The 27658-nt window shown below is 43.6% G+C and overlaps 2 protein-coding genes across 2 annotated transcripts; one reads left to right on the top strand and one right to left on the bottom strand.

The window, feature by feature from the left end:
• The first annotated feature begins 427 nt into the window (after positions 1-427).
• GTF2E2 (general transcription factor IIE, polypeptide 2, beta 34kDa) lies at positions 428-26864 on the top strand. The gene is made up of 7 exons (XM_010293549.1): positions 428-590; positions 12796-12887; positions 14030-14137; positions 15914-16096; positions 16577-16670; positions 25257-25372; positions 26401-26864. Exons 1-7 carry the CDS (start codon positions 428-430, stop codon positions 26518-26520), a joined length of 876 nt encoding a protein of 291 aa, XP_010291851.1. The 3' UTR covers positions 26521-26864.
• On the bottom strand, positions 5845-6138 carry SMIM18 (small integral membrane protein 18). Its single transcript, XM_010293548.1, has one exon. It carries the CDS (start codon positions 6136-6138, stop codon positions 5845-5847), a length of 294 nt encoding a protein of 97 aa, XP_010291850.1.
• Positions 26865-27658: the final 794 nt, after the last annotated feature.

Genomic DNA, 27658 nt, shown 5'->3' with positions numbered 1-27658 from the left:
GCCCCGTCCCGCTCTGCCGAGGACGTCGGTGAAGGAGCAGCGAGGGGTAGGAACCCCCGGGCTCCGTCCCGCTCGGTGGTTTCCGCGGGGTTGGTCGCCTTGCTGCTCAAGTTCCCCTCGTGTCGGTGACTTGAAAGTTCCTTGTTGAGGTCGGGTGCCTTTGAGACAGGCGTGTGCTCTTGGCGGGCTTCCCCGGGCCTTGTCCAGGTCGATGTGGATTTAGGTGCTGCTTCAGCAATCGCATTCTCTACTTTCAGACTCTTTGGGGTTAAGGTTGTGTTCTGACACTTTAAATCGCCTAAAAAAGGCAGCTTCTTAAAAGTCCCTGCACAGGAAGAGAAGGATACAAACGAATAAACGGCTATCTGCACACTAAAATTAACAATCTGTTTCTTGCCTTTTTCTTCCTACTTCTTGTAACAGAATTATGGATCCAAGCTTACTGAGAGAGCGAGAGCTATTCAAAAAGCGTGCCCTCTCCACACCAGCAGTAGAAAAACGTCCAGCGCCATCTTCTGACTCCTCCTCTTCCAAAAAGAAAAAAGCAAAGGTAGAACAAGGTGGCTCGTCAAGCTCGAAACAAAACACAGGTTGGTGAAAGTCTCCTGTTCAACAGCTGTTTGCTGTTTTCCACTGTCAGTCTCTAAACTATGGTTTATTAGCATGAATCAGTCTGTGAATTTTGCTAGTGGCTGTTGTCATTCTTCCTTTCAAATTGTCGCTGTTTGTTAAGAAATTCAGTTGCACAATGGGCAAAAATGCTTCTCTTACCACGTGTATGTGTTGGGCCTCATCCTGTGACTTGTTTGCTGTTACGCGGTTGGAGGAATCGCTACTGACCAAATGTGATTTCGTATGAAGCTGAACTTTGTTTGTGGATTTTTGGTGCTTGCTGGACCCACAGGACAAGCAGTGACAGCGGTCTCATTCTTTTTCTCTCTTTTGTCTTTCTGGCAAGAGAGCACGTAAAACTTTATTTTGTTAACTGCAAGTGATAGGCTCTCCGTCTGTGAGATGGATTTTGCAACTTGTTTGGTTGGTGTGTAGGGATTAGCAGTCATTCTTGTTTTACCTGGGACCTGATCATAGTGTTCGTGAACACCATGGCTTCTGTAGGTTTCTGTCTGCTTTGGTCAGGAGTTCCAGCATTTCCCAGGGACGGTGATGCTGATAACGCATCCATCAATATCAAGTAATCAGTTAATAAAGCACCACCAAAATAGCGGGAGCCAATGAGAAGTGCAGCACCTGGAGCAGCAGGGAGAGGATTTGTGTGCGGACAGCAACGTGCTCTGTGTTGGCTTTCACTGTGCATAACCTGGGGGGCCCTTTCCGTTCTCTGAGAGCACTGATGGTTCTCGGATGCGCTCTAAGGGTCAAATCATAGACTTGTTTGGGTCTGAAGGGACCTATAAAGGTCATCTAGTCCAATGCCCCGCCATGAGCAGGGACATGTTCAACTGGATCAGGGTGCTCTGAGCCCCGTCCGACCTGACCTGGGATGTTTCCAGGGATGTGGCATTTACCACCTATCTGGGCAACCTGGACCAGTGTTTCATCACCTTCGTTGTGAGAAGTTTCTTTCTTGCATCTACTCTGAATCTGCCCTCTTGTAGTTGAAAACCATTACCCCTCGTCCTATGGCTACAGGCCCTGCTAAAGTCTGTCCCCATTTTTCTTTCAAACCCCCTTTAAGCACTGGCAGGCTGCAATAAGGTCTCTGAGGACCCTTCCCGTTTCCAGGCTGAACAACCCCAACTTTCTCAGCCTGTCCTCACAGGGGAGGTGTTCCATCCTGCTGATCACTTTTGTGGCCTCCTGTGGACCTGCTCATTTAATTCCCAGCAGGAGTATGAAATGTCCTTCACGTTTGATCGTGGAGTCAAATGTGAAGGAGTCATTTCACAAATGTCACTTGTGAAATCAAATGTCCAGAGTTACTGAAACACAAAATACCCTGTTGCACCAAGTGACTGCCTGCTCATATTTTGAATACCACTCTTCTAAACTCCAAAAGAAACAATAGAGCTAAAAACAACAGAGAGAAACATCAAGGACGATAGGAGGAGTGAAGCATCTTCTGTCTGAGGGGAAGAGTAGGGAGTTTGTGTATTTATCTACAGCTTCTCAGGGCACCAAGTTATCAGCCAGACATTTTAAAATAAATCAAGGGAACCATGTTTCCATCTGTCTCTTTGCCACACTCTCCCAATGAAATAAAATTCTACGTGGAGTATCCTAAACTGCGTATCTTGTGATTTGCTGGGAAAGAGGGATGGGGAGGCAGGAAGCGGGTGGACAGTTCAAATGTGAGTCTGCGCTGGAGGATTTGGGTAGACACGTGGCCAAGCGGCAGAGCAGATAAAGAAAGTGTAATTTCTGTGGTTTTGTGGGCTAGGTATTTCTTTAAGTGCTTTTGCAGTTCTCGGGTGATTAGTTTACACAAAGAGCAATGTGTCACTGTGAGGCAATATGCTTTATCTTTTACGCTGCTGGCTTCATTCCAGACACTATCAGAAGGGTTTCAGGGTTTCTGTAGCATTTTTGTGCAGAATGAGTTCAGCCTCCTTTCACCTTCCCCTGGAGAGTATTTACTAACTACTGTAGAAGCAGCAAGGATGGAAGAAAAATAATGGAGAGCAAGCGGACTGATTTTCTCCCTCTTGTTCTTAGGAATTGGCTTAGAACAAGTGTTCAGGCTGGCAAGCAACTGAACAGGTTAAGCAGCCACAAGCAGCACGATTTGCCCTGTGATGCTGCAGAGTCCAAGTCCTTTGCCTCAAAACCCACTTTTTATTTGAATTGCCAAATTCTTATGTACCTGTCAGGATACACTTGTGTCAGGGACGGGTCTTGGGGAGGTGGAGTGAAAACTTGATGTTGAAAAATTCCTGTCCCACCCCCCCACCCCATCCACCCATGAAGAAACAAAAATTAAGGTGATCAGACCTAGTTTTGTTGCGTAACGACCACAGAGATGATAAATAATGTCACAGTGATTACGTGTTGGCATTGATAGTCCCTGGGTGCGTAGCGCATGTGGGTTCTCCCTCGTTCTGTGATGCTGTAACTCGGAGAACCTGCCCTTGTCACTTTTTTGGGGAGGAGAGGCATTGAGAGCATGCTAATGTGCAAATGACTGCATAGCTAAATCTGGCCTGCGTGTGAAGATATGTTTTAAGCTTTCCAGTGATAGTAGTGATTATTATAGTATTTGGAAATCATTATTCAAACAAGTTATTTGAAAAAATTCAGAACTGCCTTGTTTACTCAGTTCAGAGTAGTAACTGTAGAATAAATAAAATAGATCATATCTGTTTGTTTATTTTTATTAATGAATAGTAAGTTGTGGCTAAGGTCTTACTATTTAGACCTTTGTCTTGATGGTCTTAGCCAACAGTAATCAAGAGCTGAAATGTCCAGGACTGAAATCTCCTGTTTCATGACTTAGTCTACCTGTGGGAAAGAATCGTCCTGAGGCTCTAGGGCTGTGCAAGGGTAGATCTTTGTCTTCTGTTCCATGTGCAGACACCCAGCCACCTTCATAGATCTGTGAAATAAGAAGCTGGAAAGACTCCCAAGGCTATTCATTATGTGTGCTTCTCAGGAAGGCATTAAGAACACAAAGCCAGCGTTGCAGAGGCTGGCCGTGTTACTTCATGCACACTGCCTTCTTGTGTGCGGCGATGACGAGCGTTTTGTAGGAACGCTGCAAGTGGCCAGCAATCCGGTTGCCGTTTGGAGCGTTCGTTGATTAATTGAGTGCGTCGCGATGGCTACTCTTGCCTCTCTTGAGCAGGACGCCAGTCTTTCAGGGCCGACGCTGTCAAATACAGCAGAAGGTAACAAGGCATCTAACCCAGTGTCCCTGACAGTGGAAGGTATTATCATCACTAATGTTACCTTCATCATATGTCTTGCTGTGAATCCTAAATTGTCGCGTACCTGGGGCATCAGCTTCCGTTAGTTGTGCTTATAGTTTGACTTTTAGCTAAAAGCATTCTCTGCATGTGGAACTGGTAGTGGCAAAACTTCACTGTAGCAAGTGCATTTGAGATGAATGGTTGCAGCGGTAGTTGTGTCATTTGGGGATTGCAGAAGGGAGATGGTTTCTCCAGGTGAATCGCTGGACTAGCTATGCTGGTTAGTGACTCCATCTCGCCAACCAAGAAGAGCATGAGTCCACTTAGCAAGTCTTTCATTATGTCCAGATCTTCTGGACCTTAGGCGTACTGAACCTGGTAGAGGGAGTTTCTTTTTTTTTTTAATATAAAGAGATAATTATAGGTACTGGCCATAGCACAAAGGTATTTCTGGCGTGGAGAGACTGTGAGACCAGTGTTGTAGCTTACTTGTCTGTTTGGCCATTAGGTGGGTTTTGTTTCCCTGACGACAGGGGTGTTGTTTGGGTTTTATGTAGTTAAATATCTTGTCCCACATGTAGCTTTGGTCTGGGATGTTTCTCACTGGCCTGCTTCTCTATGGGTTCGGGAGCGTGGAAAGACTTAACTGGGCATTACTGATGGCCATGCTGTTGGGTGCCATTATTACAGTTGTAATTTGTAACTGCAAAACTTCTATAGTTTTAAAAACCATAGACGCAGCGCAGCTACAGATGAAAAATAACGCGGTGAGCTAGAGGTCTGAGTGTTAGGTGTGTATCCCCAACTCTCTGGGGTGCATTGGCAGGCTGACGAAGCAAGCTGAGATTCTTTTGTGCAAAACAAAGTCCCTTCTCACTGTGCATCCATCCTGCCATCTCTAACACAAGGTTTATCCTGGTGTGGCCTCCTTTGTGAAGCATGTCGACACCTGAAAGCTGCATGAAGACTGGGCAATATGACTGTCATCAGTGTGGGACGCCTGCAACCCGTCTGCTTGTGTTCCTTAGCCAGAACTCGGTCAGCTCCAGTTCAGCTTTGCAAAGTTAAGATAGGGACGAGATACCCCGCATGTCTGACTCCCTGTAGTGTAGTGGTTACCATAGAGGCAGCAGCCTTGGGGCAGAAAAATGTCCCTGTTTTTTCTAGACTGTAGCACCGCTACAGTATGCTTTTGTGGAAAATATTAGATATTCTTAAGGTAGCACATCAGTCAGGTCTCGACACCCAGAAGTTGTTAAACAGGTTGAATATGAAGTAAGGGGAGAGCAGTTCTCTGGAACTGGAGAAGGGGAGGGAGAAAGGGTCAAGGTATACCACAGGAAGTCAGAAAAGGCCATTTTATGGATCCATTTCATGCTGGCTTACTTTTCCTCCTGCCACCCTTTCTTCTACAAGTGAGGAACCCCGTAATAAGAAGAGCTGCCCAAGGCAAGAATTCACGCAAGCCTCTTCTGTCTCATGGGATCTGTTGCCATTCGACCCTTCTATCTCGTTTGTTTTTTCTCACCCCTTGTAATGTCTTTCCTGTCTCTGTGTGGCTGACTGCAGCGGGAGGACACTGCTGTGTCTTTGCACTATGTATGATCAGATTGTTGACCATTTTTATAAATGTTTTCTGTAGTTAAGCAACGTTGTTTTATGCAGGTTAAGCAACGTTTGTTAGTTCAGGTAGACCAAGATCTATGCTAGTAACTCAATATAAGCAAAAAAAGTTAATTTTAAGACAAATCTTTTCTTCCCCCATGACATTGCAACAGGTCATCCTTCTGCTAAGCGCTCGGAAAGCCTTTGCCGATTACTCAAGTTCACATCCACAGATAGAATGATAACTGTTGCTGTTATATTTAAGTCCAAAAAAAAAAAAGCATGTGACTTGCTCATTCGTAACGTACGAGAGGCTTCATTCAAGGTGTTAAACGTTCTTCAAAGAAGATGCTTCAATGCTGATGCTCAGTCCTTCCTACACTACCTCTGTTTCATGCTTTCTGAAGCTGTTCATCATTGCTCTAACAGGATTGGGTTCGTTCTCCAAGTCTTTGACAGTTTTATTTTTCACACAGCAGCAACAGTCTAGCAGTTCGTAGAGGAAAGCCAACACCACCAGAGAAACTACAGTAAAGATGAATATGATCAGAATAATAAAGCAGGCAGTGTTCCAGTTATCGTGGAAAGGGTAAATTTTTTGCACTTGGAAGCCCAGATACTGGGAAATGGATGTAGTCTCATTCCAGTGGGTAGTGTTGAGGGTTGCCATTCTTCAAGAGTCTTTTTTGCGTGTTCACTGTCACGGATTTGGGGGCTGAAACAGAAAAATAAAGCTGTTGAGGATTCTATTGATCAAGAACATGCTGTGATTTTTATCCCAGACTCTAAGAAATTAAGCTCAGACTAAGTGCTCACATATCCTACAAACATGGATTGTTGCATACTCATATTTGCTCACAAAAGTACCGAACTCCAAATGTATGACTTTGCGATTTGTCTGGAATGTTTAATTTAGCGATGACTAATGGTAAAACAGTCGCTGCATGCATCATGTAGTGAAAGTTATTCTGGAATGAGAGCGCTTTGCTTCTTTATTTGAAGTATATGCAAAGACAAAAAGGTTACAAAGATAATTTCCAAGGTATACAGCGGTTTCAATGACCTGTCCATTGTTAGTCTTAAGGTTGGTACTTGCACGGTGTAAAAGCCCTCAGTGCTCTTTTGGCATTCTTAGAAAAGCAGGAGATCCGTGTACCACCCTCCCATACCTGAGTGGTTAGAAGAACTTACTACATGTTAATGTCATTGGGGTTTGTTTGCTTGTTTGGGATTTTTTCCCTCCTATTTGGGAGAACGAAAGAAATCACTCTTTAAAAAATAATGTAGAAATCGTAACGATTTTGGGGGATGTTTCCAAAGAATGGAACTGAGCTTTTGGTTGTTCTTCTAGTACAAACTTAACAATCCTGGTTCTTTAAAATGCATTATTTTAGAATCGCCTATTAGCGCAGGCTTCTTAAGCCCGCAAAACTCTTTCTGACTTCAGAAGGCCAGATTTCCTGACGTGTTCGTCTCCCTGCTGTTCTGCTGTTGAGTAGAAGTTTGTGCTCAAGAAACCCAACTGCTCGGTTCAGCTGCCTGAATGGGACTGAGCGCATTTGGAAATTTCGGCCCATTTGCGGTGCCGTGGTCATTAGGATAGAACACAAGGAAAACCCAACCCTTTCTGAGGAGTTCTGGTTTCTTATTTTCGATGGCATTCTCTGTTTAACTGCTAGGAAAGGAATGTTGTCTTTGGTCCAATACCGCCTGTTTGTACCCAGCAGAAGAAAAGACTGCTTTGTGGTGTGGGGGAGAGATGAAACAAGAAGTCGGCTGCAGCGAATCTGCCTTTGGCACTAATGGTATTGCTGTGGAGATGTGCTGGTTCGGAAAGGCCGTCGCTCAAAAGCGTGGAAGTAGGCTGTGCCTCAGTAATTCCTGTAGTACATCTAGAACAACAAAGCAGTTTTGTCTCTCTGTGAATTAGGGATAAGTAGGCAGATGAGGTGTTTGGCAATAACATCTTCACGGCGATGCGTCTCTTCTTTCCCCCCGTTTCCTTCTTTCCCTGGCTTTGCCTCCCCAAACTGAGGGTACTTACAGTACTTTTGGCATATAGTCTAATGTCATAGAAAATGTCCAAGGAGTCACAGGAACTTCTGGTTACCTGTCATAGCATACTGTAGGATGCCATAATAACCTTTTAATCCTTCAGGCAATTTAAAATCGAGTGTGGGAGAAGGAGATCAAGTCAGATGTCCATGTTCCCTTGAAGAAATAACAAGGAGGTTTTAGAGGAAACACGGTGGTGAGTGGCACTTGACAGGCCAGCCCATGCCCCGCATGTAAGACCGTCGGTGAGTGGATGCTGGGTAACGGGCAGCTCGCGAAATGCGCTTTTGCCTGCTGGCGTGCCCCAGAAAACGTGGGGTTATGGAAGGGGAAGAGAGAGACAAGACGGTAACTTTGCGGAAACCTGGAGCCCTATGGCCATGCCTCAATGAAAGATTTTTTTGCTTTGATCATGAAGCAAAAAGTGAAAACCTAGCCGTGTTCATTACCAAATGGTCCTGGCAACCCACATTTAGTTTAATTTCAGTAATCAAAACTACGGAACGAAGGGGTAATGCTGATGTTTTGTTCGTTAAACTGTGCTCGTAGGCAATGCTTTAATGAAATCTGCGTGTCCCAGAAATGGTTCTGCAATCAACCTTGTTTAGACAGTGAAAACTACAACATGCCTGAATAAACGAGAGGTGATAAAGGCAAAGCGTGACGGTGTCTATTAAAGCAGATTACTTAGAGCAGTCTAAGCACCTGTTACGATTTTTGTGTCGTTATTAAAAAATTAGCATATTGTGAAAACGAGGGTGATGCAGCCAAACCAGCTTGCGATTTATGTATTATATTTATTGTTCAAATACTATACATTTTGTTCTCTATCCTTCTGTCTTTAATGGATTTAAGTTGAAATGGAACAGCATTGTTGTTGGCAAGATACCTGGCATTAGCATTTGGTACAGGCATTTATTGGAGCAGTTGCAGTAACTTCCTGTTTCCTCTGTTAAATCTGTAACTGAATACAGAAAGTATGACTCGAGATGCATAGGATTAATTAGACTGGTTGGGGTTTTTTTTCTTAAGCACAAGTTTGCAGACCAAATCCAAGCTAAAAATACTCCTGAGTGGAGTTGGGTCCTGGCTTTGAGAGCATGGCTTGGTTTGGTCACGGTCTAGAAAGGAAGCTTGGCTGACCTGTTTTATGGGGCTAAAAGTCAGGAGGCTTTTTGAAAGAGTGGTCTGAATCGCAGAGATTTGAAAATCTCTGAGGGGAGGGGAGGGCCTGGATAAAAGGATTTGGAGTCCTCTTTGAGGGGTAATTAAAACAAGCAGGATTTAAATGTGTATTTTAAATGGCAAGACAATATCCTCGGGAAAGAAGAGAGACAAGTTTTATTGTGAACTCTTCAAACAGGTTACTAAGACTGAGGATTTCATTGGAATCTCTTACATGTAAGCCTGCTCGCTCTGTAAACAGCAGGCGCAAAAAAATTAACTGTTTCTGCTGATGGGAAATTCAGTATTTTAGTCACTGCTAAAAGTGATCAAGATGTGGGGCTGCTGGAGAGACCCGACATGTTCACGTTGTATAGCCGAGACGCCGAGCTGCCCGCACAGCTCTCCGCCAAGGCGGTAGCTCTGTTCCCGAGAGAGGAGAGGAGCATCTTCGGCACGGCATGGCTCCCCAGGCAGGAGCCCCTGCGGCTCAGCTGCCGGCGCAGTGCAGCAGCCAGCCCCTTCCCACTCCACAGCCACCATTAGGGCAGCGGTTTGCACAGCGTAGAGAAGCTCGTCTTTACGCGGGGAGGTGGAATTTAATGCCCGTGCCGGAGGTAGTTTGTGCTTCTCGAGGATGATGATGATCTCCTTAGATCTGAATGAGGCGAGGCAGATAAATATCAGCTACTCGTTGCTGTAATTCTTAAAATACAAGACTGAAGTCTTGCTGCTGAGCCTTCAGAATTAACACAGCACTAACAAGGTTAACATCTTTGAATGCTGTCGTAAATGGTCTGGTTTCATGCCGTTTTATTTATTTTGTAATGGCACCATTTAGATTCATATTGTAAGCCAGTCTGATTTGAATGCATTTCAGCTATTGCATTTATCCAAAATGCAGTGAGTTAAATATTTAATGGATTGGCTTCTCTAGTATCTGTATTAGGTTTTAATTTAAAAGTACCATTGTCTTTACACCCTGCAGAGGAGCAGCTTGATTTGAAATTATATTCATGGAGCAGAGGGAAATGACTGGCAAAAAAAAATCATTTCAATGCAGTACTGAGGAAGTCCTGTTTAAGAAACCACTGAATAGACATCTTGGGGTAATAGCATTTACAAATCTCAGATGGATTCTAATATGCCTGTTCGTGTTGTATCGATCGCTGCTCCGGTATTTACAAAGATAACAATATGCAACGGGATTTTCTTCCTTCCCTAACGTACCAAATCTCGGGAACGGGTTTCTAGCGTATCCACGAACACAGGTCTCTTTGAGGCAGCTTAATTGATACGGTTTACGGAATACCGACTTGGGAGATACGTTTCTTAAATTTCAGGCTTAGCTGTCTTTGTTCTAAGGAAAATCCTTTCACTGTCATTTCTGTAAAAACGTATAGAATCAATTACAAGGAACATGAGGCTGCAGGAAACAAGCTACCTCCCCAGTAAGCATGAAGTCCATTTTTGTTTACTGAATCTTGGCTTGGTGTATTAGCTTTTCTGCAAGATGGAGCGGTCATCAATTTTCCATTAGTGCACAGATGGTGAAAGTGCTTGTCTGATAGTGCAAGACAAGCCCCTCTGCGTTCAGCGAAATAAAAGCCTGCTAAACCTAGAGAAAAAGCATTCTGATTCTAAGAAGCCTTTTACAGGCTTGTAGGTTACAGGCATATTTTCTTTCAGTAATCAAGATAATCCTTAGACAATGTTATAAAATGATACAGACCTACCTCTTGTCTGAAAGGATGCTGGAAGAGCGCTGTTCTGGTCCCTTTTTTTAATGCAGCCTATGGCACAGCTAAGATGGAGCTTTCCTACCATTGGCCAGAGCATGGTGCTGCTGACAACTTCCTTTATGCTGATTTGCATCAAGCCCTCAACCCCAGGAGTAAATCATTCATAAATTTGACTCTTACTGTCTTCAGTAAGAAACAAACCCCTTCCCGCTCTCATTTTTGGGATGCTTTTTACGCGTGATGAGCTCATCAGCGGAGAAGGCGCGCTGGGAGTGCGACGGTGGCCGTGACCCCGCTTTGCTTTGCTCTGGAAAGCAGCCGGTCAAACCGTGACGTTTGAAGCGTTAATATCTGCAGATTTCCAGCTTCGCTGTGTTGTTAGATTTACTTGTTGTGAACTGTAGCAAGTTGTAGCCAGGCAGATTAAACAAGATAATCTTCTTGATTCAATTGACAGAACAAATACATGATAAATCGTCTTAACTATTTGTTGTACCTCTGATTTTATTTTGGTCACTTTAGACCTCTTGTGACATGCATGGTTTTCTTTCATTTGTAAAATGTCCTGCATAGACATTGATTTTTAATGATCAAAGGGGACCCTGTAGGGGAAAATCCCTATAGGCTATATTTTCAGGAGGAGCTGGCTTTCGGTTTTTCTCCTTTTCTCCATCTTAATTTAGTAACCAGAAGAAAATGTTCTTCTGTAGCTGTGGTTACGCTGATTCTTCTATGTTAATTTTAGAATTGTTGTGATATGTAAAGCCTCTCATGCGATGTCATACAGTAGCTTCACAAATCCTAGTTGCCAAGTTATAAATTTGATGTTTGTTCCTTCAGCGTTATGCGTTTTTTAACTACAGTAGCACCGGTTTCCATGAAGTCTTCCCAATAATTATCGAAAGTGGATTTGTTGGAAATCTGACTACATCCAAAACTCCCACCTTGTAGTTGCCTTTTTTAGTGACTTACAGATCAACTTAGAAGTAGGTTGAGATGCAGTGGGACAGACATGAAAAAAAGTTTCACTTGATGCATAGTGACTTCGGAAACTTAATTTGGAGCTTCCTGTGAGGAACTTTGCAAGGGCATCTAAATCCAAACACGGTGAATGTAGCAGACTTTTCTAAGCCTGATGCTTACTCGGTGGAGGCGATGGGTCTTTGTCGAACATCTTGGGTGCGTTTTTCTTCTTTCTTTCTTTGTTTCTTTCTTCACCCTGAGCCTTTGCAGTCCTTATCACTGCTCTCATCCATACCTCCAGCTGCCCAGCAGAGCAAAGACTTGTCTTAGCAGTTCTGCTCAGCACCTGCTGAAACCTCTCGCTCAGTTAATGCATAAATAGTTGTTTTCTCTTCCTCAACTGATTTTTTTCCACTGAAATAATAGGAGCTCAGTATCTCTGAGATACCTACTTGTCCTGTCAATTGTGATTAGAAATCACCAGTGGATTAAACAATTCCTGTGGTGACAAAGAGGACATGTCCTTTTTCTGGAGCAGCTGAAATTCTGAAAAGCTGTTACCATTAACTTTGAGCAACATTAATGCTGGTGATGGGCCTGTGGCTTTTGATAGTGATTTCTGGGTATTTCTGTTTAATGTGTTGTACTAATAATGACTGTTTTACTAGCTTGAGCTAACAACCTCACGAGACTTTTTTAAAACAAGGTTTACACAGTAAGCAAACCTCACGATATGTTAAGACAGAACCAGACTTGACAACGGAGGGGATTCTGAATTGTTGTTCCAGTGGTGCAACATACCAAGCGGAATTGTTTCGCATTTATCTTGTGGGGTTTTTTTAATAAATTCTCCATTAGAGCTACTTTCAAAAAAAAAAAAAAGCAGCCCAACATAACAAGCACAGCCTTCCTTTATTTTCCTTTACCTAGTGTGTAACTGTTGAATTCCTTTTGGGAATAAAGGCGACTTTCTGCTCCTATCTCAGCAGCACGAAGCTATCGGTAGAGCTAATCATTGAGCAAGAATGCAGTGCGTTATTTCAGCATGAATTAATGTAGCGTGAATGATTGTGATACGTTAAGCTACGGAATTAAACATGTACTCTTATGGCAGTAATGCTGCAGGTCCTTACTGTTTTCTTAAAGGTCAAGGCCCATAGATTTATGGAGCTCTGCTCACAGAAGTGTTCCAGATCAGTGTCTGCTGATGGGTAACTCTCTGGGTCTGTGTCAACACGTGTGCTTGTACAGCATGCTCTGAGGGTGACCGCTCCTGCAACACGCGTTTCTCTTCATAGTTGTAATTCTGAAAGCTTATGCAAGTAGAGCGAGAAAGAGATGGAGTGCAGAGCCAACAGTGTTATTGAAAGCACAGTTTAATTGTTTGTGTTCTCCTTTTCTAGATCACAGCAATGGATCATTTAACTTGAAAGCCCTTTCAGGAGGCTCTGGCTACAAGTTTGGAGTCCTTGCTAAAATAGTGAACTATATGAAGGTACGCTGTTTTGATGTAATATTGTAATGTTTTTACATGTGTTCATTATTTTTTCTCCTGTGGTAGCTGGAAGATGCTGACTACTTCAAACTAAAATTATTTCCTTGCAAGAGTGAGAATTTCAAGAAATTGCTTATTAAATTCAGAATGCTGTCAGTAAGCAAAACAGTCTGCATGTTGTTTTGTTACTGAAATCGTAACTATTCCAGGTCCCTTTAAAACCAGGATAATGTTTTTTATTTGCAGTAGAAATAGGAATGGCAAGATGCTGACAGCTTTAGGGATTCATAAGCTATTTATCAAGGTAACATGTAATTTTGCAGAATCAAGGTTGGAAAAGACCTTCAAGATCATCAAGTCCAACCTTCAACGCAACACCCTCATGCCCACTAAACTGTGTCCCCAAGTGTCACGTCCTCACGTTTTTTGAGCACTTCCAGTGACGGTGACTCCACCACCCCCCTGGGCAGCCTGTGCCTATCTTTGACCACTCTCTCAGTAAAGAAACTTTTCCTAATATCCAGCCTAAACCTCCCCTTGCGCAACGTGAGGCCATTTCTTCTCGTCCTATCGCTGGTTACTTGGGAGAAGAGACCAACACCCACCTCACCACAACCCCCTTTCAGGTAGTTGTAGAGGGCGATGAGGGCTCCCCTCAGCCTCCTCTTCTCCAGACTGAACACCCCCAGTTCCCTCAGCCGCTCCTCATAAGACTTTGTGCTCCAGACCCTTCACCAGCTTCATTGCCCTTCTCTGGACATGCTCCAGCACCTCAATGTCCTTGTAGTGAGGGGACCAACAGTGAACACAGTATATGAGGTGCCATCTCAACAGTGCCGAGTACAGGCACACAATCACCTCCCTGTTAAGTTGATTGTGCTCCTGTATTATGCCCCTGTATATCACCTGCTTGGTGCTTGACAGATGACTTTATCATCAATCTCAGATGGCACTGATTTATTTTTTTCCTCATATTGTCAAAAACCCCGAATTGGAACTCATATGGTGTGTGTACTCTGTCTATCCTGATTTTGTAAAAGTTTTTTTGTCATCACATCATACTAATTTTACTTACTTTATGATAATTGAGTCATTGAATAAAGTAAGTATAGAACTCTAACAGCTCCTGTTTGCTTTTCCAGACTCGGCACCAGCGTGGTGATACACATCCGTTAACCCTAGAAGAGATTTTGGATGAAACGCAGCATTTAGATATTGGTCTCAAACAGAAACAATGGTTAATGAGCGAGGTAAAAACAACATATTTAGATTTTCATTAGAGATAAAGGATTACGATACACCTGAATTATACACTTTCATTTCATTACAAGCTCTATAAATATGTAATCCCCCCTTCAAGAAACTACATTGATTCACGTGTCTGTCTTGTACCTCCTGCTGTTGAGGTAACTGAAATGAAAGCTATTCTGACAATTTTAAGGAGCTGGTAGAATTGTTACACGGGGAGTAAATTTTATGTCAAGTGAATTTATTCATTATTAATATTATATAAACAAGCTGTTTTTTCTTGAGGAATTTCTTGTTTAAAAAAATTCAAGCGGAGAGCTCTTCCAGTATCGAGGATGTTAAATTAACTAAACCAATGGGAGTATGGCACAGAATTCATAGTCTTACAGTTCTTTGTTACTCACGGAAATGAAGAATTCTCATGTGAAACTTATGTGTGAATTTGTGAGGTGGTAGATCTGCAAATTCCACTGCTGGAGTTCATTAGTCTTACTCTAGATGCAGGGTTTCATTCTTACAGATCCAGCGTTAACTTGCCACCACATTCATCTTGGTGCACAATTGATCTGAATGTCTTAATGGAATTTCAAGATTAATAAATCAGCAAAATAGCATATTTGGTATTTATACTTGATTGGCGTACCTGATTTTGCTCAGATCATATTTAAAGTCCTCACAACAGAGTAGTAGAGGCTGCTGAGACATGGGGAGAAAAATCTCTGCGTAATAAAACGAGGATGGTTTTAACTAGTACAGCCTGTAGCGTTCCTTTGCTACCAGTACTAATGTTTTGGGCTACAGAAACCTCCAATCTGGCAGTGTTGGTTGTGATGGAAGCTTGACTTTGCTGCAGTCTTTCAAAAGGTAGCTCCAGGTTGTTTCCGCAATGAACCAGAATATTGAGATTGAATGAAAAAGCTCCTCCCAAGAAGTGTATATAGAATTATCACTGAGTTGTTCCCACATGAGAAAAGGTGAACAAATACCCTGCAGCGCCCAAGTTAGTTACCTTCTCTGTTGCAGGTGTTTTCTCCCTCCTTTCTTCTTTCTGTGTCTCTTCTCTTTCTCCTTTCAGGGTCAGACTGGCATCTGCAGAAGAAACTAAGTAGAGTTGCCCTCTGTTACAGGTGAACTTCCATTGTGGTACTGGCTGCACAGCAAAACTGATTCGGAGCAGATCTTAAATCATGTCAGTTGTCCGTGAACTTCTAGTCAGCTTTGCTCTGAAGCTGACATCATAAGCAAAATCCTACTGTGCAGGAGGTCTGCTCTTCTCAATTTCTTCTACAGCTGCTGGTGCCCATTGACAGCAGTTGGGGAAGACTGACTCCTGTTTTGTTCATCCCAGGTTAATGCCTTTCACATACGTAACATCCATATGACCCAGCTTGGTATGCCGAGTTGTGCGTTTGCACATTACATTCAGCCAAAGCACGCTTTTTTTTTACGTTGCCTCTTCTTTCTTTCTTCCGTTCCGTTCTCAAAAAGGAACGCGTCCGGCTTTCTGCCGTAAAGAGGTTTCACGGGCCTTCGAGCCCAAAGGCACTAAGTGAACGATGTTAAGCTTCCTTTGGTGCTTTGTGCCTTATGTTATGGCGAATTAGGCCTAGGCTGGTGGATCTAGGATCCAAGGATTTAAAATCCGTTTCAAACTCAAACCTCCAAAGTGGGCAGCTGTAACGTGTGGCTGATGCGCTCTAGCTCCTCAAAAAGCACGCTAGAGAAAAGTACTAGTGTGTGCTCTTTTTCAAGGCTTAAAATTTATGTCCCTATTACAGGCTCTAGTCAACAATCCGAAAATAGAAGTTGTAGATGGGAAGTATGCTTTCAAACCCAAGTACAACTTGAAAGATAAAAAGGCTCTGCTCAGGCTCTTGGACAAGCATGACCAGCGAGGGCTGGGAGGAATCCTTTTAGAAGACATTGAGGAAGGGCTACCCAATGCACAGAAAGCTATAAAGGTGAGTAGCACGTGTCTGCGATTCAGCGAACCCATTCCAGTTAGCTTCTCAAGGGGAGGTAGGGTCTAGGAGAGAATTTTCTCCTGAGTTGTTTCTGTTCTCTTGATAACTCAAAAGCTTCATTTCAGAAGATGTAGTATTACAGCTTTATTTCATCCTTTACTTTCAGATTAGGCCTGATGTCTCAGCACAGCTGTCAAAGCTCTTTCTCACAAAGACTCTTGATCTCCCACATTGCAACTGTAGACATTTTAGTTCTGCTTTTACACCTTGGTCTCAGTCCTCCATATCTCATCTTTGATTTATTAGTGTACTTACTGTCAGTGTCCACTTAGGATGCTTTTCATTGCCAGTTACTTTGCTGCTTGTCCAGTTTGTTGCGCTTTTTGTAGCACAAGATCTGAGTCTATTATTCAAGTTGGAATCCTTATTCTTGGCAACGAAGTGATTTTGAGTTGTTCTTTTGCATTTGTTTTCAAGGCTTTAGGGGACCAGATCATCTTTGTTAATCGCCCTGATAAGAAGAAAATTCTTTTCTACAATGACAAGAGCTGTCAGTTTACTGTGGATGAAGGTAGGTGTTGGTTTACGTATGTTTCCATGATAGTTGATTTGAATTCATCTTAAGCACCTATATGTATAAGCAGTCTTCAGGTATACCTGCCTTTTAAGGTGGTAATGAAATATTAGGTATATCCAGGTGTCAGGAGAATGGCTCGTAGTAACACGAGGCTGACAAGACTAGCAAGCGAGTTCAGGGGTAATATCCTCTGTTATATAACGGATACATTGGAACATGGCACCAGGAATCCAACAGTTCTCTTTGAGTGTAGCGGTACAGAAGAGACTAAAAATCACCTGACTCTGAGTAAAATGGCATGTAACACTTTCCTGTGTAAAGGGCAGCCAAAAAAACCCCAAAAGAATGGCTTCTGGGTGCAAGTTTGTTGTTTGGTTTTTTTAATCTGGTTTATTAATCATGTGCCTTTTATTGGTGAACGCGACGGGAAGCCACAAATGGAACACAAGGAGGAAGAAAACTGGGAGGAGATGTGAGCAAAAGTCCTGACAAGGGGTAGTTTACAACTGGGAGGAGAAGGTAGATGTGGGGTAGAGCTGCTGCCTAGAGCTGGAGTGGATTTGGAACTTCAGAAGTTCAGCGTCTGTTTTCTGTGTACCGGTTAGTGGTAAAATCCTCTGGTGCAATGTGCCTTTGGATGCACAGCAATTAATTACATAAATCGGGGTGTGTTCCAGTAATGACATTTACGCCAACATCAGATGCCTGTAAGTACAGAAAGGAGAAGGCAATCTGTGTTAAAATATCTTATTTTAAATGAGTCAACAACCCTGAATGCTTCCTGTTGTTAACGTAATGTTCTTGTAACGTGCCACGCCAAGCCGCATAATGTCACATTATGGTAAAAAAAAAAAAAGGAAGAGTTGTGACAGAAACTTGAACTGCTGCACTTAAAAGACTGTAGGACAAAGCATAAAGCTCTTTTTTTCTTTGATTAGCTCAGAGCAATTCTTTATTTTCAATAGAATTAAGCAACTGGAAATGTGTATCATTAACTTGTTTGTTATGTACTACACTTGTACTACCAGTAATAATAGCTTTCATCTGCAAAGATAATTAAGTAGATGTGACCTCTACAGTGTTTAACAAACTATAAAAATGCTGCAAAATATTGAAGTGGATCTTTTCTTAAACCATAATTTCTGTCACTTCTTGATAGTGCCAGTCAGAACTATATGTGAAATGCAGAATTAGAAGCCTTTAGTCTGCCCTCACTGGGGAATTTCTAACCTCACAAATGCCTATGAGTTTGCCATTAACACTGTCATGCTGTTCAGATAGTGCCTCTTCAGTCCATCTGCCCACAGATTTTAGCGACCGGAATGTAGCCAAAACGGTTAGACATCAGTGCTGTTGCAGTAACTGTTAAGACAAAGTGTTTAAGTTTTTAGCAGCTGCTGGTTGTACTGCAGTCACGATTGCTGATCATTTTTTCTTGTGCAATTTTTTCCAGATAACTGGCACGCAACCATCCTAAAACAGTTATCAGAGGGAGATCTCTACCCTGTTGCTCTTAGTTTGTAATAACTACAGGATTAACTGTGAAATTTAATGAAAGAGCCCATTTTATTAAGATGTAGCAAGAGACATCCACCAACGCTTCATCAGGTAGCCAGTATAAATCCAAGGCTGTTCCTATACAATGCGTTATATTTTAGCACACCCGGCATTGATCTGTGGTTAGGAGCAAGCAATGCAGGCTACTATTGCTGTTCAAGTGGAGAAAAGGTTAAAAAAAAAAAACCTCTAAAACCTCTTGAAACAAAACGTTTAAGCCGTTAGGCTCAATCTCCCAATGAAGGCAGGCATTTAAGCCTGCAGTGTCTGTAAGGAAGGGATCGCTAGTGTGCAGTGTGTTTGTAGTTCAAGGTGGCTTTGCTTGCTGTCATCCGCAGGTGGCAGCATGTGCCCATCCGATCAGGAAGTGATTTTTTTTTTTCCCTGTTCCTGCTGGTTTTGTGGGGTTTTTTTCATGTGGACGATGACGCTTTGTTCTGAGATGGGGCAAGAATACTTTCTCTTTTACAAATTCTGTGATTTGCTTGCATATGCCACAACTCTTAAAACATCCCTAAGTGTGTTCACTTACTTATTGCAGCTGGAATAGGTCCTTTTTCCAACCGTGTTATCCTGCGATGAAGAAAACCCATCCTTCCTGAGCAGTTTTGCTTTACGATCCTTTCCAGAGCACCAGAAGCATGTCTCTCAGGGAGTCACTGGCAGAATTGTCTGCGTACAGGATGAGTTATGACACGTGTCTGCCTTAGCAGTGCTATTTCAGCTCATTATCTCCAGCAATGTTAAAATGAAGTTTTTAGAAGACTGCAAAATAAGCCTTGAAGTGTTGTCATACTCTTTCATCTAGCAGCTGATGACAGTTCAAAATATGTTTCTAGTTTAATGTTTATCCTTGGAAATAAGGGCTCTGCACTCCGCAGTGCATGATTCTGCTGTATGACACACTCCAGTTTCGAACAGATGTTGGCTGGGATTAATATCCTCTAAAAGTTAGGCGTCCTCTCCCATCGCTGTCTGAGCTCCATCAACAGTCAGTACAGAAAGAGGAGCTGCCAGGGCAATTTGGGGGTTGCTGTCTCAAGGAGTGGGAGGAACTGCTTTCCTGCAGTGCTGATGTCTGCCCTGACTACAGTTGTTTTGATGGCTGAACGAGCTTTTGAAAATAAATCCCCATGTACTGCAGCGGTGGTGCAGTACCTTGTATGTCGTGATCTCAAGGGTATCGGAGAAGGTTTTTGCAGTAAGGAATGGCTTTTGTTCTTCCTTTTATGTGATTAGCCAAGGAAGGTTCAGATTGCATGTGTTCCTTCTTGACTTCCTGACTAATTAATCTTCTGTCGGTAGTGTGTAGCTGAAAGTGTTTATAAAAGCCGGGCTAGATTTCAGGTGCTCCAGCCAAGTAAAGCACTGCCTTTTTGTGCTGGGACTAAGCACTTTGCACGTGAACCAAGCTTTCACCCCGTGCCGGCTGAATGCTGAACGGCCAATCTGATTGCTTAACTGTTGGAGATGGTATCTTTCACATCTGAAAGCAATGTAGGAAGTATTTTAATGCCTAAAAACGTGGATACTTAATTATCCATGTTTTTAATATTCTTCCTAAGCACCTTTTGAAGAAATTTAAAGAATGGCGAAAGCATCTTAAATTTAACGATATAAAAATTGCTTGGGATCAGTGATGACGTATGGCTCTGGCTTAGAATTCAAGATGGCCCAGGGGCAGCACAGACTTAGTATCGAGCACCTTTTCATTTCTGTGCACCTTAGGTCTGCTACGAAGCAGGACTCCATCTTAGAGAATCATAGAATCACAGAATAGTTTGGCTTGGAAGGGACCTTCAAAGGCCATCTAGTCCAGCCCCCTGCCATGAGCAGGGACATCATCAACTGGATCAGGGTGCTCAGAGCCCCGTCCAACCTGACCTGGCATGTTGCCAGGGATGGGGCATCTACCACCTCTCTGGACAAGCTGGACCAGGGTTTCACCACCCTTGTTGTGAAAAATTTCTTCCTTAGATCTAGTCTGAATCAGCCCTCTTCTAGTTGAAAAACGTTACCCCTTGTCCTGTTGCTACAGGCCCTGCTAAAAAGTCTGTCCCCATTTCTCTTACAAGCCCCTTCAATACTGGCAGCTGCAATAAGGTCTTCGCAGAGCATTCTCTTCTCCAGGCTGAACAACCCCCACCCTCTTGGCCTTTCTTACCCACTACTCAGTTGTTTCTTCCCTTTTGCCCTGTTATTGTCTGTTCTTGTCCTGTGCTCAGATTTTGGCTCAGTGGCTCAGCTCAGTGAAGATTTTTTTTAAGCTGTTTTTAATCTCTGGCAGATTTTATTACGTGATATTAGCGTGATGTTGCAGTTAATCTACAGAAGCTATCTCAACCTTTTAGCAAGAGCAGGTGAGGCAGTCAGAAGTGCAGGATAAGCTGCACTGAAGTCACCATGCAGCCATTTACCCATGACTTCGTTCCCCAAATGTAAAGGTTTATAGAAAGGGAGTGTGTTAGAGTAAAATCACTCAGGGAATGTCAGCACAAATTGTTTTCGTATGTGAGGCACCCTGTGATGCCGTAAAGTTGAGGTAACCGTTCATCCTTACCCCTGGGGTATTTCGGAGGGAGAAGGTGTTTGCAAAATCTGTTGTAATGCTGCCCTCTGCTTTGCTGTGCGTTGATTACTGCTGGTCAAAGCTCATTGTTTTAAGTTTGTGCACGCTGACAACACGATGCTGGAGATGTTGGCAGACATCTAAACTGGCCTTTCAGTCAGCTTGTGGTTTCATTCCCTCCCTTCCCTCATTACTTGAAGGACCAGAAGTTAGCTATCTGGGGGAGCAAGGATGCAGCCTGTGAGTAGCGTTGATTCTGTCAAGCTTCTGAGTTAAAATTATTTTAGTGATCAAATTGCAAGATACTGCGTATAGGATTTGTTCATAGTCTAGGCAAGACATCGACCACCTGCCTCAGGTACCAGGATTACAGCTTTCTGCCTCTTCTGGGGAAGATCTGCACCGCCATCAGGCCTTTAATAGCTCCCCTGGAAATGCGTGTGTCTCCTTGAGGGTTGACAGCACCGGCGTTGCTTTGGCCGGAAACTCTTTGGAAATTTCTCCTCTGGGTATTTTTCTCTTGTCTTAGCAGCCTAAGCGGTAGGAGAAATTGTCAGCTTGTCTGAACGCAGCTTGCTGCGGTCAGGTGAAGCCTTGCTGGACATCTCTTTTTCCTTCCATAGCTATTATATGCTTGTTCTGGCTGATCTATCAAATAGTTTAGTGGATCTGATAGAAGAGTCTCTCTCCTTTGCCGTGCTCTGATGGTGTAAAGATCACCTAGCAGTTGACAGGGCATGGAGAAGGAAAATTGATGTGCTCTGCAATTGTAATGGTTACGTGCACTGCAGGTTTGAATGCGTGCATCTGAACCCGTTCTCCATGCCTGGCTGAAGCAGGCCAGCATGTTGCAAGCTTTCTGCTCCAACAGTCCCCTTCCCGTTCCTCACACCAATACCGAACTCCCCGTGTCCTGTCCACAGGGAAAAGAAAGACACTGTAAAAAATGGATCCGGTGTATTGAAACGGTCTCTAGGAACTGCTTTCTGTAACTGTTTGTCTTCAGACACATCAGCTCATCGCAGCGTTTTTCTTGGTCTTCTCCCCTCCCCAGAGACAGGCCGGCCTCCCACATCGTTCTGTCTGGCCAGCCGTAAGCATGGACACTTTGAGAGGTGGTGGAGGACAGTAATTGGGTCGTTGGGTGCCGTTTCCTCCTCGCTGGCCCTGCTCATGGACTGCTTTTTACAGGTGGTGACCCTGTAAAAAGGTTGTTTTGTTGCTTGGAGACACAGAAAGGGTGGTGTGACAGTTTTTGAGATTCTCCTCACAGAAGTCGGAGAAATCTCTTTCTGTCTTGGGTCAAGGCTGTGAATTTTGAGGTGCAGAAATGCCACAGCTACAAATGCGGACAGTTGTTTCTTGAGAGCTGTACTTACTGCCAGCTTTTCCCACAAGCTCTCAGATTTCTGAGAGGATGTCACAATAATTCAGATGGCGTATTCCCAAGGTCTGAACTTCTACTAGCTGATAGGGGCCTAGTCCTTGGAGACTTCAGAAGAAATCTGACAGGTAATGTGGAAATGCTTCAGTGCCAACCAGACAGCTGCTTTCTTTCTTCGGTTCCTGCGTTTGGCTCCATGTCTGGTGTTGCACCAAATCTGAGATGATAGATGTATCTCTTTTTCCCTTTAGATGGTACCCTAAATGCGAGGAGCTAGTAAGTACAGCCGTCCGAAGGGTGGCAGCTCTGTAGGCTTCTCCACCTTTATCCTGTGCTTTTTGTTCCAAACCAGTCCTTCAACTCAGAGTTATTTCTGGGGCGACAGACCGTGTTGTTGTGACTCCCCCCCTTTCCTAGGCAGTAAGGTATTTTAATGCTCTAGATGGAGCTTCAGCATGGGAAGGTTCTTCTGCAGTTGCCACAATCAAAGCGATAGTGCTGAAAGCAGTCTGATTTTATGACGGAATTTTGAAATGGAGCTGCAGAATACTGCATAGTGACTCTGGTGGGGCCAATGAGTGGATGAAATTATCTGTATGTAAAGTCCGTTTTAGCTTTGCGGTTTTGATTCTTGGTGACGGTTGCATTCTTATTTCTTGGCCAAGTTTAAAAGGGGAATGTGAAGCTGTAATGATGGTATAACCGCTGCATTACAAGAAATGCAAAACGCTGTGGTTAGATATTAACAGTGATCTGCACTTCTGTGCAAGTTGATCCTTGAAGAGCTGACCATTTATTTTCCAGTGTTTAATTTTTCACTTCTGTTCCCCAGAAGAATGTAGACCAGTTTAACCTTAAGCACCTATCCTCAGCGTTTTTATAATTTTTTTTACACCAGGGCGTATTTGTCCATATATCATGAACTCTAATAGGGAGACATATCATCTGTGTTTGTAGCAGAACATTATAAATAAAAGGACACTGTCACGTAGAAGTTCAGAGTTAATTGTGTCTCACCTGTTACCACCTCGCGTTCACGTGCCCGTCGTGCATCTTGGAGGACTGACCTGCATCTCTCCAGCTCGCACAGGAGCCGTCCGTGCAGAGCCAAAGGCAGTATGGCACAACGCAACCTCAGAGTATCTCTGACCGGGATCTGTTTAATAGTCATGCATTTATGTGCAGTCTTGTCGCTTCACGTGTGAACTGCAGAAACACGTGGTGTGGGAAACAGTTACTCGCAAAGTGCGATACTGCATATGCACGCCCCGTGGTCTGATTCATCTTTCCAAGCACCACCGGGTCTCGGTGTCCAGCTGAGTCCAGCTTGGGCGTTGAGGACAGGGAGGGGGCACAAGCAGCAAGGAAATAGCTCGAAAGAGCGTGTTCTGCTGAGCCCGGAGGATGCGATGGGACCCTTGCGCAGGCTTGTGCTATTGAGACTTGATCTGAGTGCTCATCGCTGAGAAATCTCTCTTGCATGTTCAGCTTTGATCACAACTCAGCCTTCTCCACCTGCCACAACAGGATTAGGTGAGAGATGATCTGTGATAGCAGGCATAGCACAAGCTATGCCAAAAGCCTGGAATCACACTCAAAATGGATGAGCAGACGAAGAATGGCTTGACTGCAATGTTAGTCCTTGCATTAAGTTATCTGAGAACTGCAGTCTCGGTGATCCTGCTGTGCTGTATAGCCTGTATGAGAAAGAGGCTGAGCGCTATCTCTGTGTAACCAAAAGTGGTGTTTTGAGAGGATTTAGTTCTCTTTAAAAACACTGCATTACCAAAAATGAACATTGTTGTTCTTTGCTGGCACAATTCCTTTCTTTTGTTTCCTGGAGCACTGGAACAGTCCCTTGCTGTTGGCAATGGGAAGAAGAAAAAGACCTGAGACTTAAAGCACGTGCTTTCACAGAAAAACAAGGTGCATTAGGAAGGGAACTGGTCTGAGCGCAGGAACCAAGTCTATTACATACACCTTGGGTACAGTGCCGTTTCGCAGCATGTCTAGAGCCGGTGTGTCTGCGGCAGACCGTCGCTGGCGCGTTTCATCTCCCACTGCATACGACAGCTTCTTAAGCATGCAGAAGTTGTGGTTGTTTTGACAACTGTATACTAAATTTATCTGGAAATAAAGGGAAAAATTTAGTCTTGCGTTGCTATGTGTGCCTTGTGTTTTATTTATAGTTTGTTAGCCAAACCTGCTGACAGGATATATCTAACTTACTGCCTGGGGAATGAAGGGAGGTAGGATTGTACCAGCCGCTGCCTGGGGAAGGCATTCCAGAGGCTCTGTGAAACTTTACGTGAGGCAGAAAGTGTGCAGGCAGATGGCAGCTGCTCTAATTAAGACTTACTGTCTCTGTCTTTTTTCCTGCTGCTGTGGCTTTTAAGGTATTTCGCTTCTTTTTAACACCAGAAGACTTTTAGTAATTTATTGTTTGTACAGCATGGTATGTATTATATTACAGTGATAAATCATCTTAAACCTACTGAAGTAAGTATCTTGGATCTTCAGTAAATTGGACTATGAGATGACAAGTCTCCCAAGACGATGGCAGCTGAAGATGTGTAAATGAAGTTGCCATTGATGCTTGGTTATTGCCCTTCACCAAGATCTTTTGAACTGAGGCTTAGGAAACACGTTGACAGTCTACGCAGCTGTAAAGGCAAAAAGAGTGACTCTGTAGCAAATGAACATTAAAAGCACATGTTGCCTGTGGGTGCTCCTGACACTGGGATGCTGGCCTGCAGTTAGCATGGATGAAAATCAGCTTATTGTTTCCATCAAGTGTTGGGGGTATTTTGTTGTTTGGGATTTCAGGGTTTGTTCTTTTTTTTTTGGTTGTGTTGGGTTTTTTTGGAAGTGCATCCGGCATTTGGGGTGGGTAAAAGCTGTGCTAACGGGGTGCTTGAGCGCGGTGATCGCTGCCGTGTCTATACGGTCACAGGCGGATGTGCCAGAATACTTCAGTGTTTGAAAAAGTCTGTTGCTTTCCTTTCGCGTGGGGGCTTTGCCCAGGGTTTGTTCGTTGCGATATCAAACGAGGGTTTGTTTGGTGTTTCAGAATTCCAGAAGCTGTGGAGGAGCATTCCCGTGGATTCTATGGATGAGGAGAAAATTGAAGAGTATCTGAAACGACAGGGTATTTCTTCCATGCAAGAAACTGGACCAAAGAAAATAGTAAGAGATACGAATTGCAGATCTTGCTAGGAAATTCCCCCTTCTTGACCCCGCAGTGTTCATTCCAAAACATGTTGGTGAGCCTATGCACAGCTGCTTTTGTGTAGCTCTGGGAAGTGTGACCGATTTTAAGAAGTTGCAAAAAACAGTGCTGTAGCCAGCAGTGTTTTTATAACTTGTTTGAGCCAGTGTAATCCGAGCAACATCAAGAAGAGGGCAAATGCCAGAAACCCCTGTGACCTCCAAAGTGGAAGCTTGTGCTTGAAGCTGTACAATACACTAGGAGTAGAAGAATAGTTACTTTTTTGGGAGAAGGGTGGGGGTTTTTAACTTTTCTGCTCAATAGCTTTGAAACCCTCATGAGAACCATCTAATGATGTGCCTCCCACCACAGACACACTGTTCTCCCAACTGGGTGCAAGATGCTCGCATTTTACTGGGAGGCCAAAATGGCTGCACGCATCTCCAAAGATGCCTTCTGCCTGGCTTCAAACAGATTTTTTTTTTTTAACATTTATTTGTATGTGATATACCATGCCTTTTCTCTTCTGCACTTGGCTTCAAACGGTCCTTTTACGAGAGCCTTTCCATACAGGACTTGCTCCTGGTTTCTGCCAGTCACTGCACTAGATGCTTTGATGCCTGTCGTCACGTAGGCACCCCTCGTGGATGCCTTATACGCTAAACGTGTCTCTGAGCACAGAACTGTGGATAGAACTATGGAGCCTGTACCTGCTTCTGTAGCTGCGTGGGAGCGTTTGGAAACTTCACTTCTAAAAGCCTTGACTTGACTACTGCGCATGGGATACAGAGACTCTGCTCTGTCCCCAGGGTCGTCTCCCTGCCTGGATTTAGTTTGAATGCTGTTGCTTCTTGCAAAAACAAGGGAGCACCTTCCCTGCCTGCCCACCCCCGGTTCAAGCAGGGCTCTTAATCACAGAAGTGATGACTAGCGCAGCGTCACACGTCGGGTCAGGTGTTGCAGCTGGAGGGCAGATCTTTTGACTACTGTTTATTTCTTCTTGTAGGCTCCTATTCAGAGAAGGAAGAAACCTGCTTCTCAGAAGAAACGTCGGTTTAAGACTCACAATGACCACTTGGCTGGAGTATTAAAAGATTACTCTGATATCGTTCCTGGCAAACAGTGATCAGTTGAATTCTGGAGCAAACGTGCATTTTTGTACAGGCTTTTTGCCACTTGGGCCCAGCGTCTGCTCGCAGAAAGACTGTCTGTATATAGTAATGTGATGTGTTTCCCCCATCCCAGCAACTGCCAAAATGAAACAGGTCAGTTAAAGAGCAAGTATGAACGACTACATTTAGAGTTTAATTTAATTAGCTAATGGGAAATGTGTCTTTCGGTAAGAGGTGCTCACTAGTCGCCTTTTGGCATAGGGTGATAAATGGTGCTCAGCGTGTAATGCAGGAGTTCCTGTTCAGAGCTGCACCCTGCTTTTACGTTGCTTAATGCATATTTACCTGGAATTACTTAAAAGGGGCTTTCTAGTAGAATCGAACACAGCATTTGTTTGACCTATTTCAGGAAAACCTTTTCCTAAAATCACTGCACGCAAGTTTCTTTCACAGTTAAATACACCCACGGTTTGTACGCTTCTTCCTTGCCATGGGACTGAGCTTTACTGAACGTTGGGTGATATCTGAGGCTCAGACTCAGAAAAAACCCTCTCCCGAACTCCCAGCAGGCTGCAGGATGGCTGTAGCTTCCTAAAGCTAATCAGAAATTGCCCTCGGCCATTTCTCGTCACTGTAGTGGATGCACATGTGTTGCACAGTTCTACTTTATGAACAGGAGGGAAATAAAATGATAGTGTAATACTGAAACAATTTTTTTTTTTAAGTAATAAACTTAGAATGCCGATTTCCAGTGTTGCTTCCTTAAAGAATGAGAGAAACAAAATCTTTTGTGCTTGTTGCGTTTTGCCTTTCAAGGAGGTAAAGGAATCTTTGCTATATTTTTATTCTCTCAATGACTTATTGTTCCACGCTAACATTGTCATCTTTTTGGTTGGGGAACGGGAAGGAACCACCTTAAGTGAAAGCTGCCTGTAGATGCCTCATGTTCTGTGCAGTACAAACTAATGTGGAATGTGGCCAAATTATGTCCTCTTGATAACTTATTTTTATGTACTGAGCCAGAGTCAATCAATGCTGATATTGTTTTCATGACGCTGTGGGAGAGGAGCTGTTTTGCTGCTCTTTTAGGGTTAGGATCAAAGATAAAATAGGTGACTACAGTATCCCACCGACAGTAGATTGCTGCTGAGT

This window comes from Phaethon lepturus, unplaced genomic scaffold, assembly GCF_000687285.1.
Source record: "Phaethon lepturus isolate BGI_N335 unplaced genomic scaffold, ASM68728v1 scaffold21478, whole genome shotgun sequence".
NCBI lineage: Eukaryota > Metazoa > Chordata > Aves > Phaethontiformes > Phaethontidae > Phaethon > Phaethon lepturus.
This window is presented reverse-complemented; position numbering and strand designations above follow the sequence as displayed.

What these genes read in the sequence shown, in the direction of transcription:
- GTF2E2 (XM_010293549.1), top strand. Translation starts at nt 428, where the DNA reads ATGGATCCAAGCTTACTGAGAGAGCGAGAGCTATTCAAAAAGCGTGCC. An exon ending in ATGCACAGAAAGCTATAAAG is followed by an intron (nt 16,097 to 16,576) that starts GTGAGTAGCACG and finishes TTTGTTTTCAAG; the next exon opens with GCTTTAGGGGACCAGATCAT. An exon ending in AAACTGGACCAAAGAAAATA is followed by an intron (nt 25,373 to 26,400) that starts GTAAGAGATACG and finishes TTCTTCTTGTAG; the next exon opens with GCTCCTATTCAGAGAAGGAA.
- SMIM18 (XM_010293548.1), bottom strand. Translation starts at nt 6,138, where the DNA reads ATGGCAACCCTCAACACTACCCACTGGAATGAGACTACATCCATTTCC.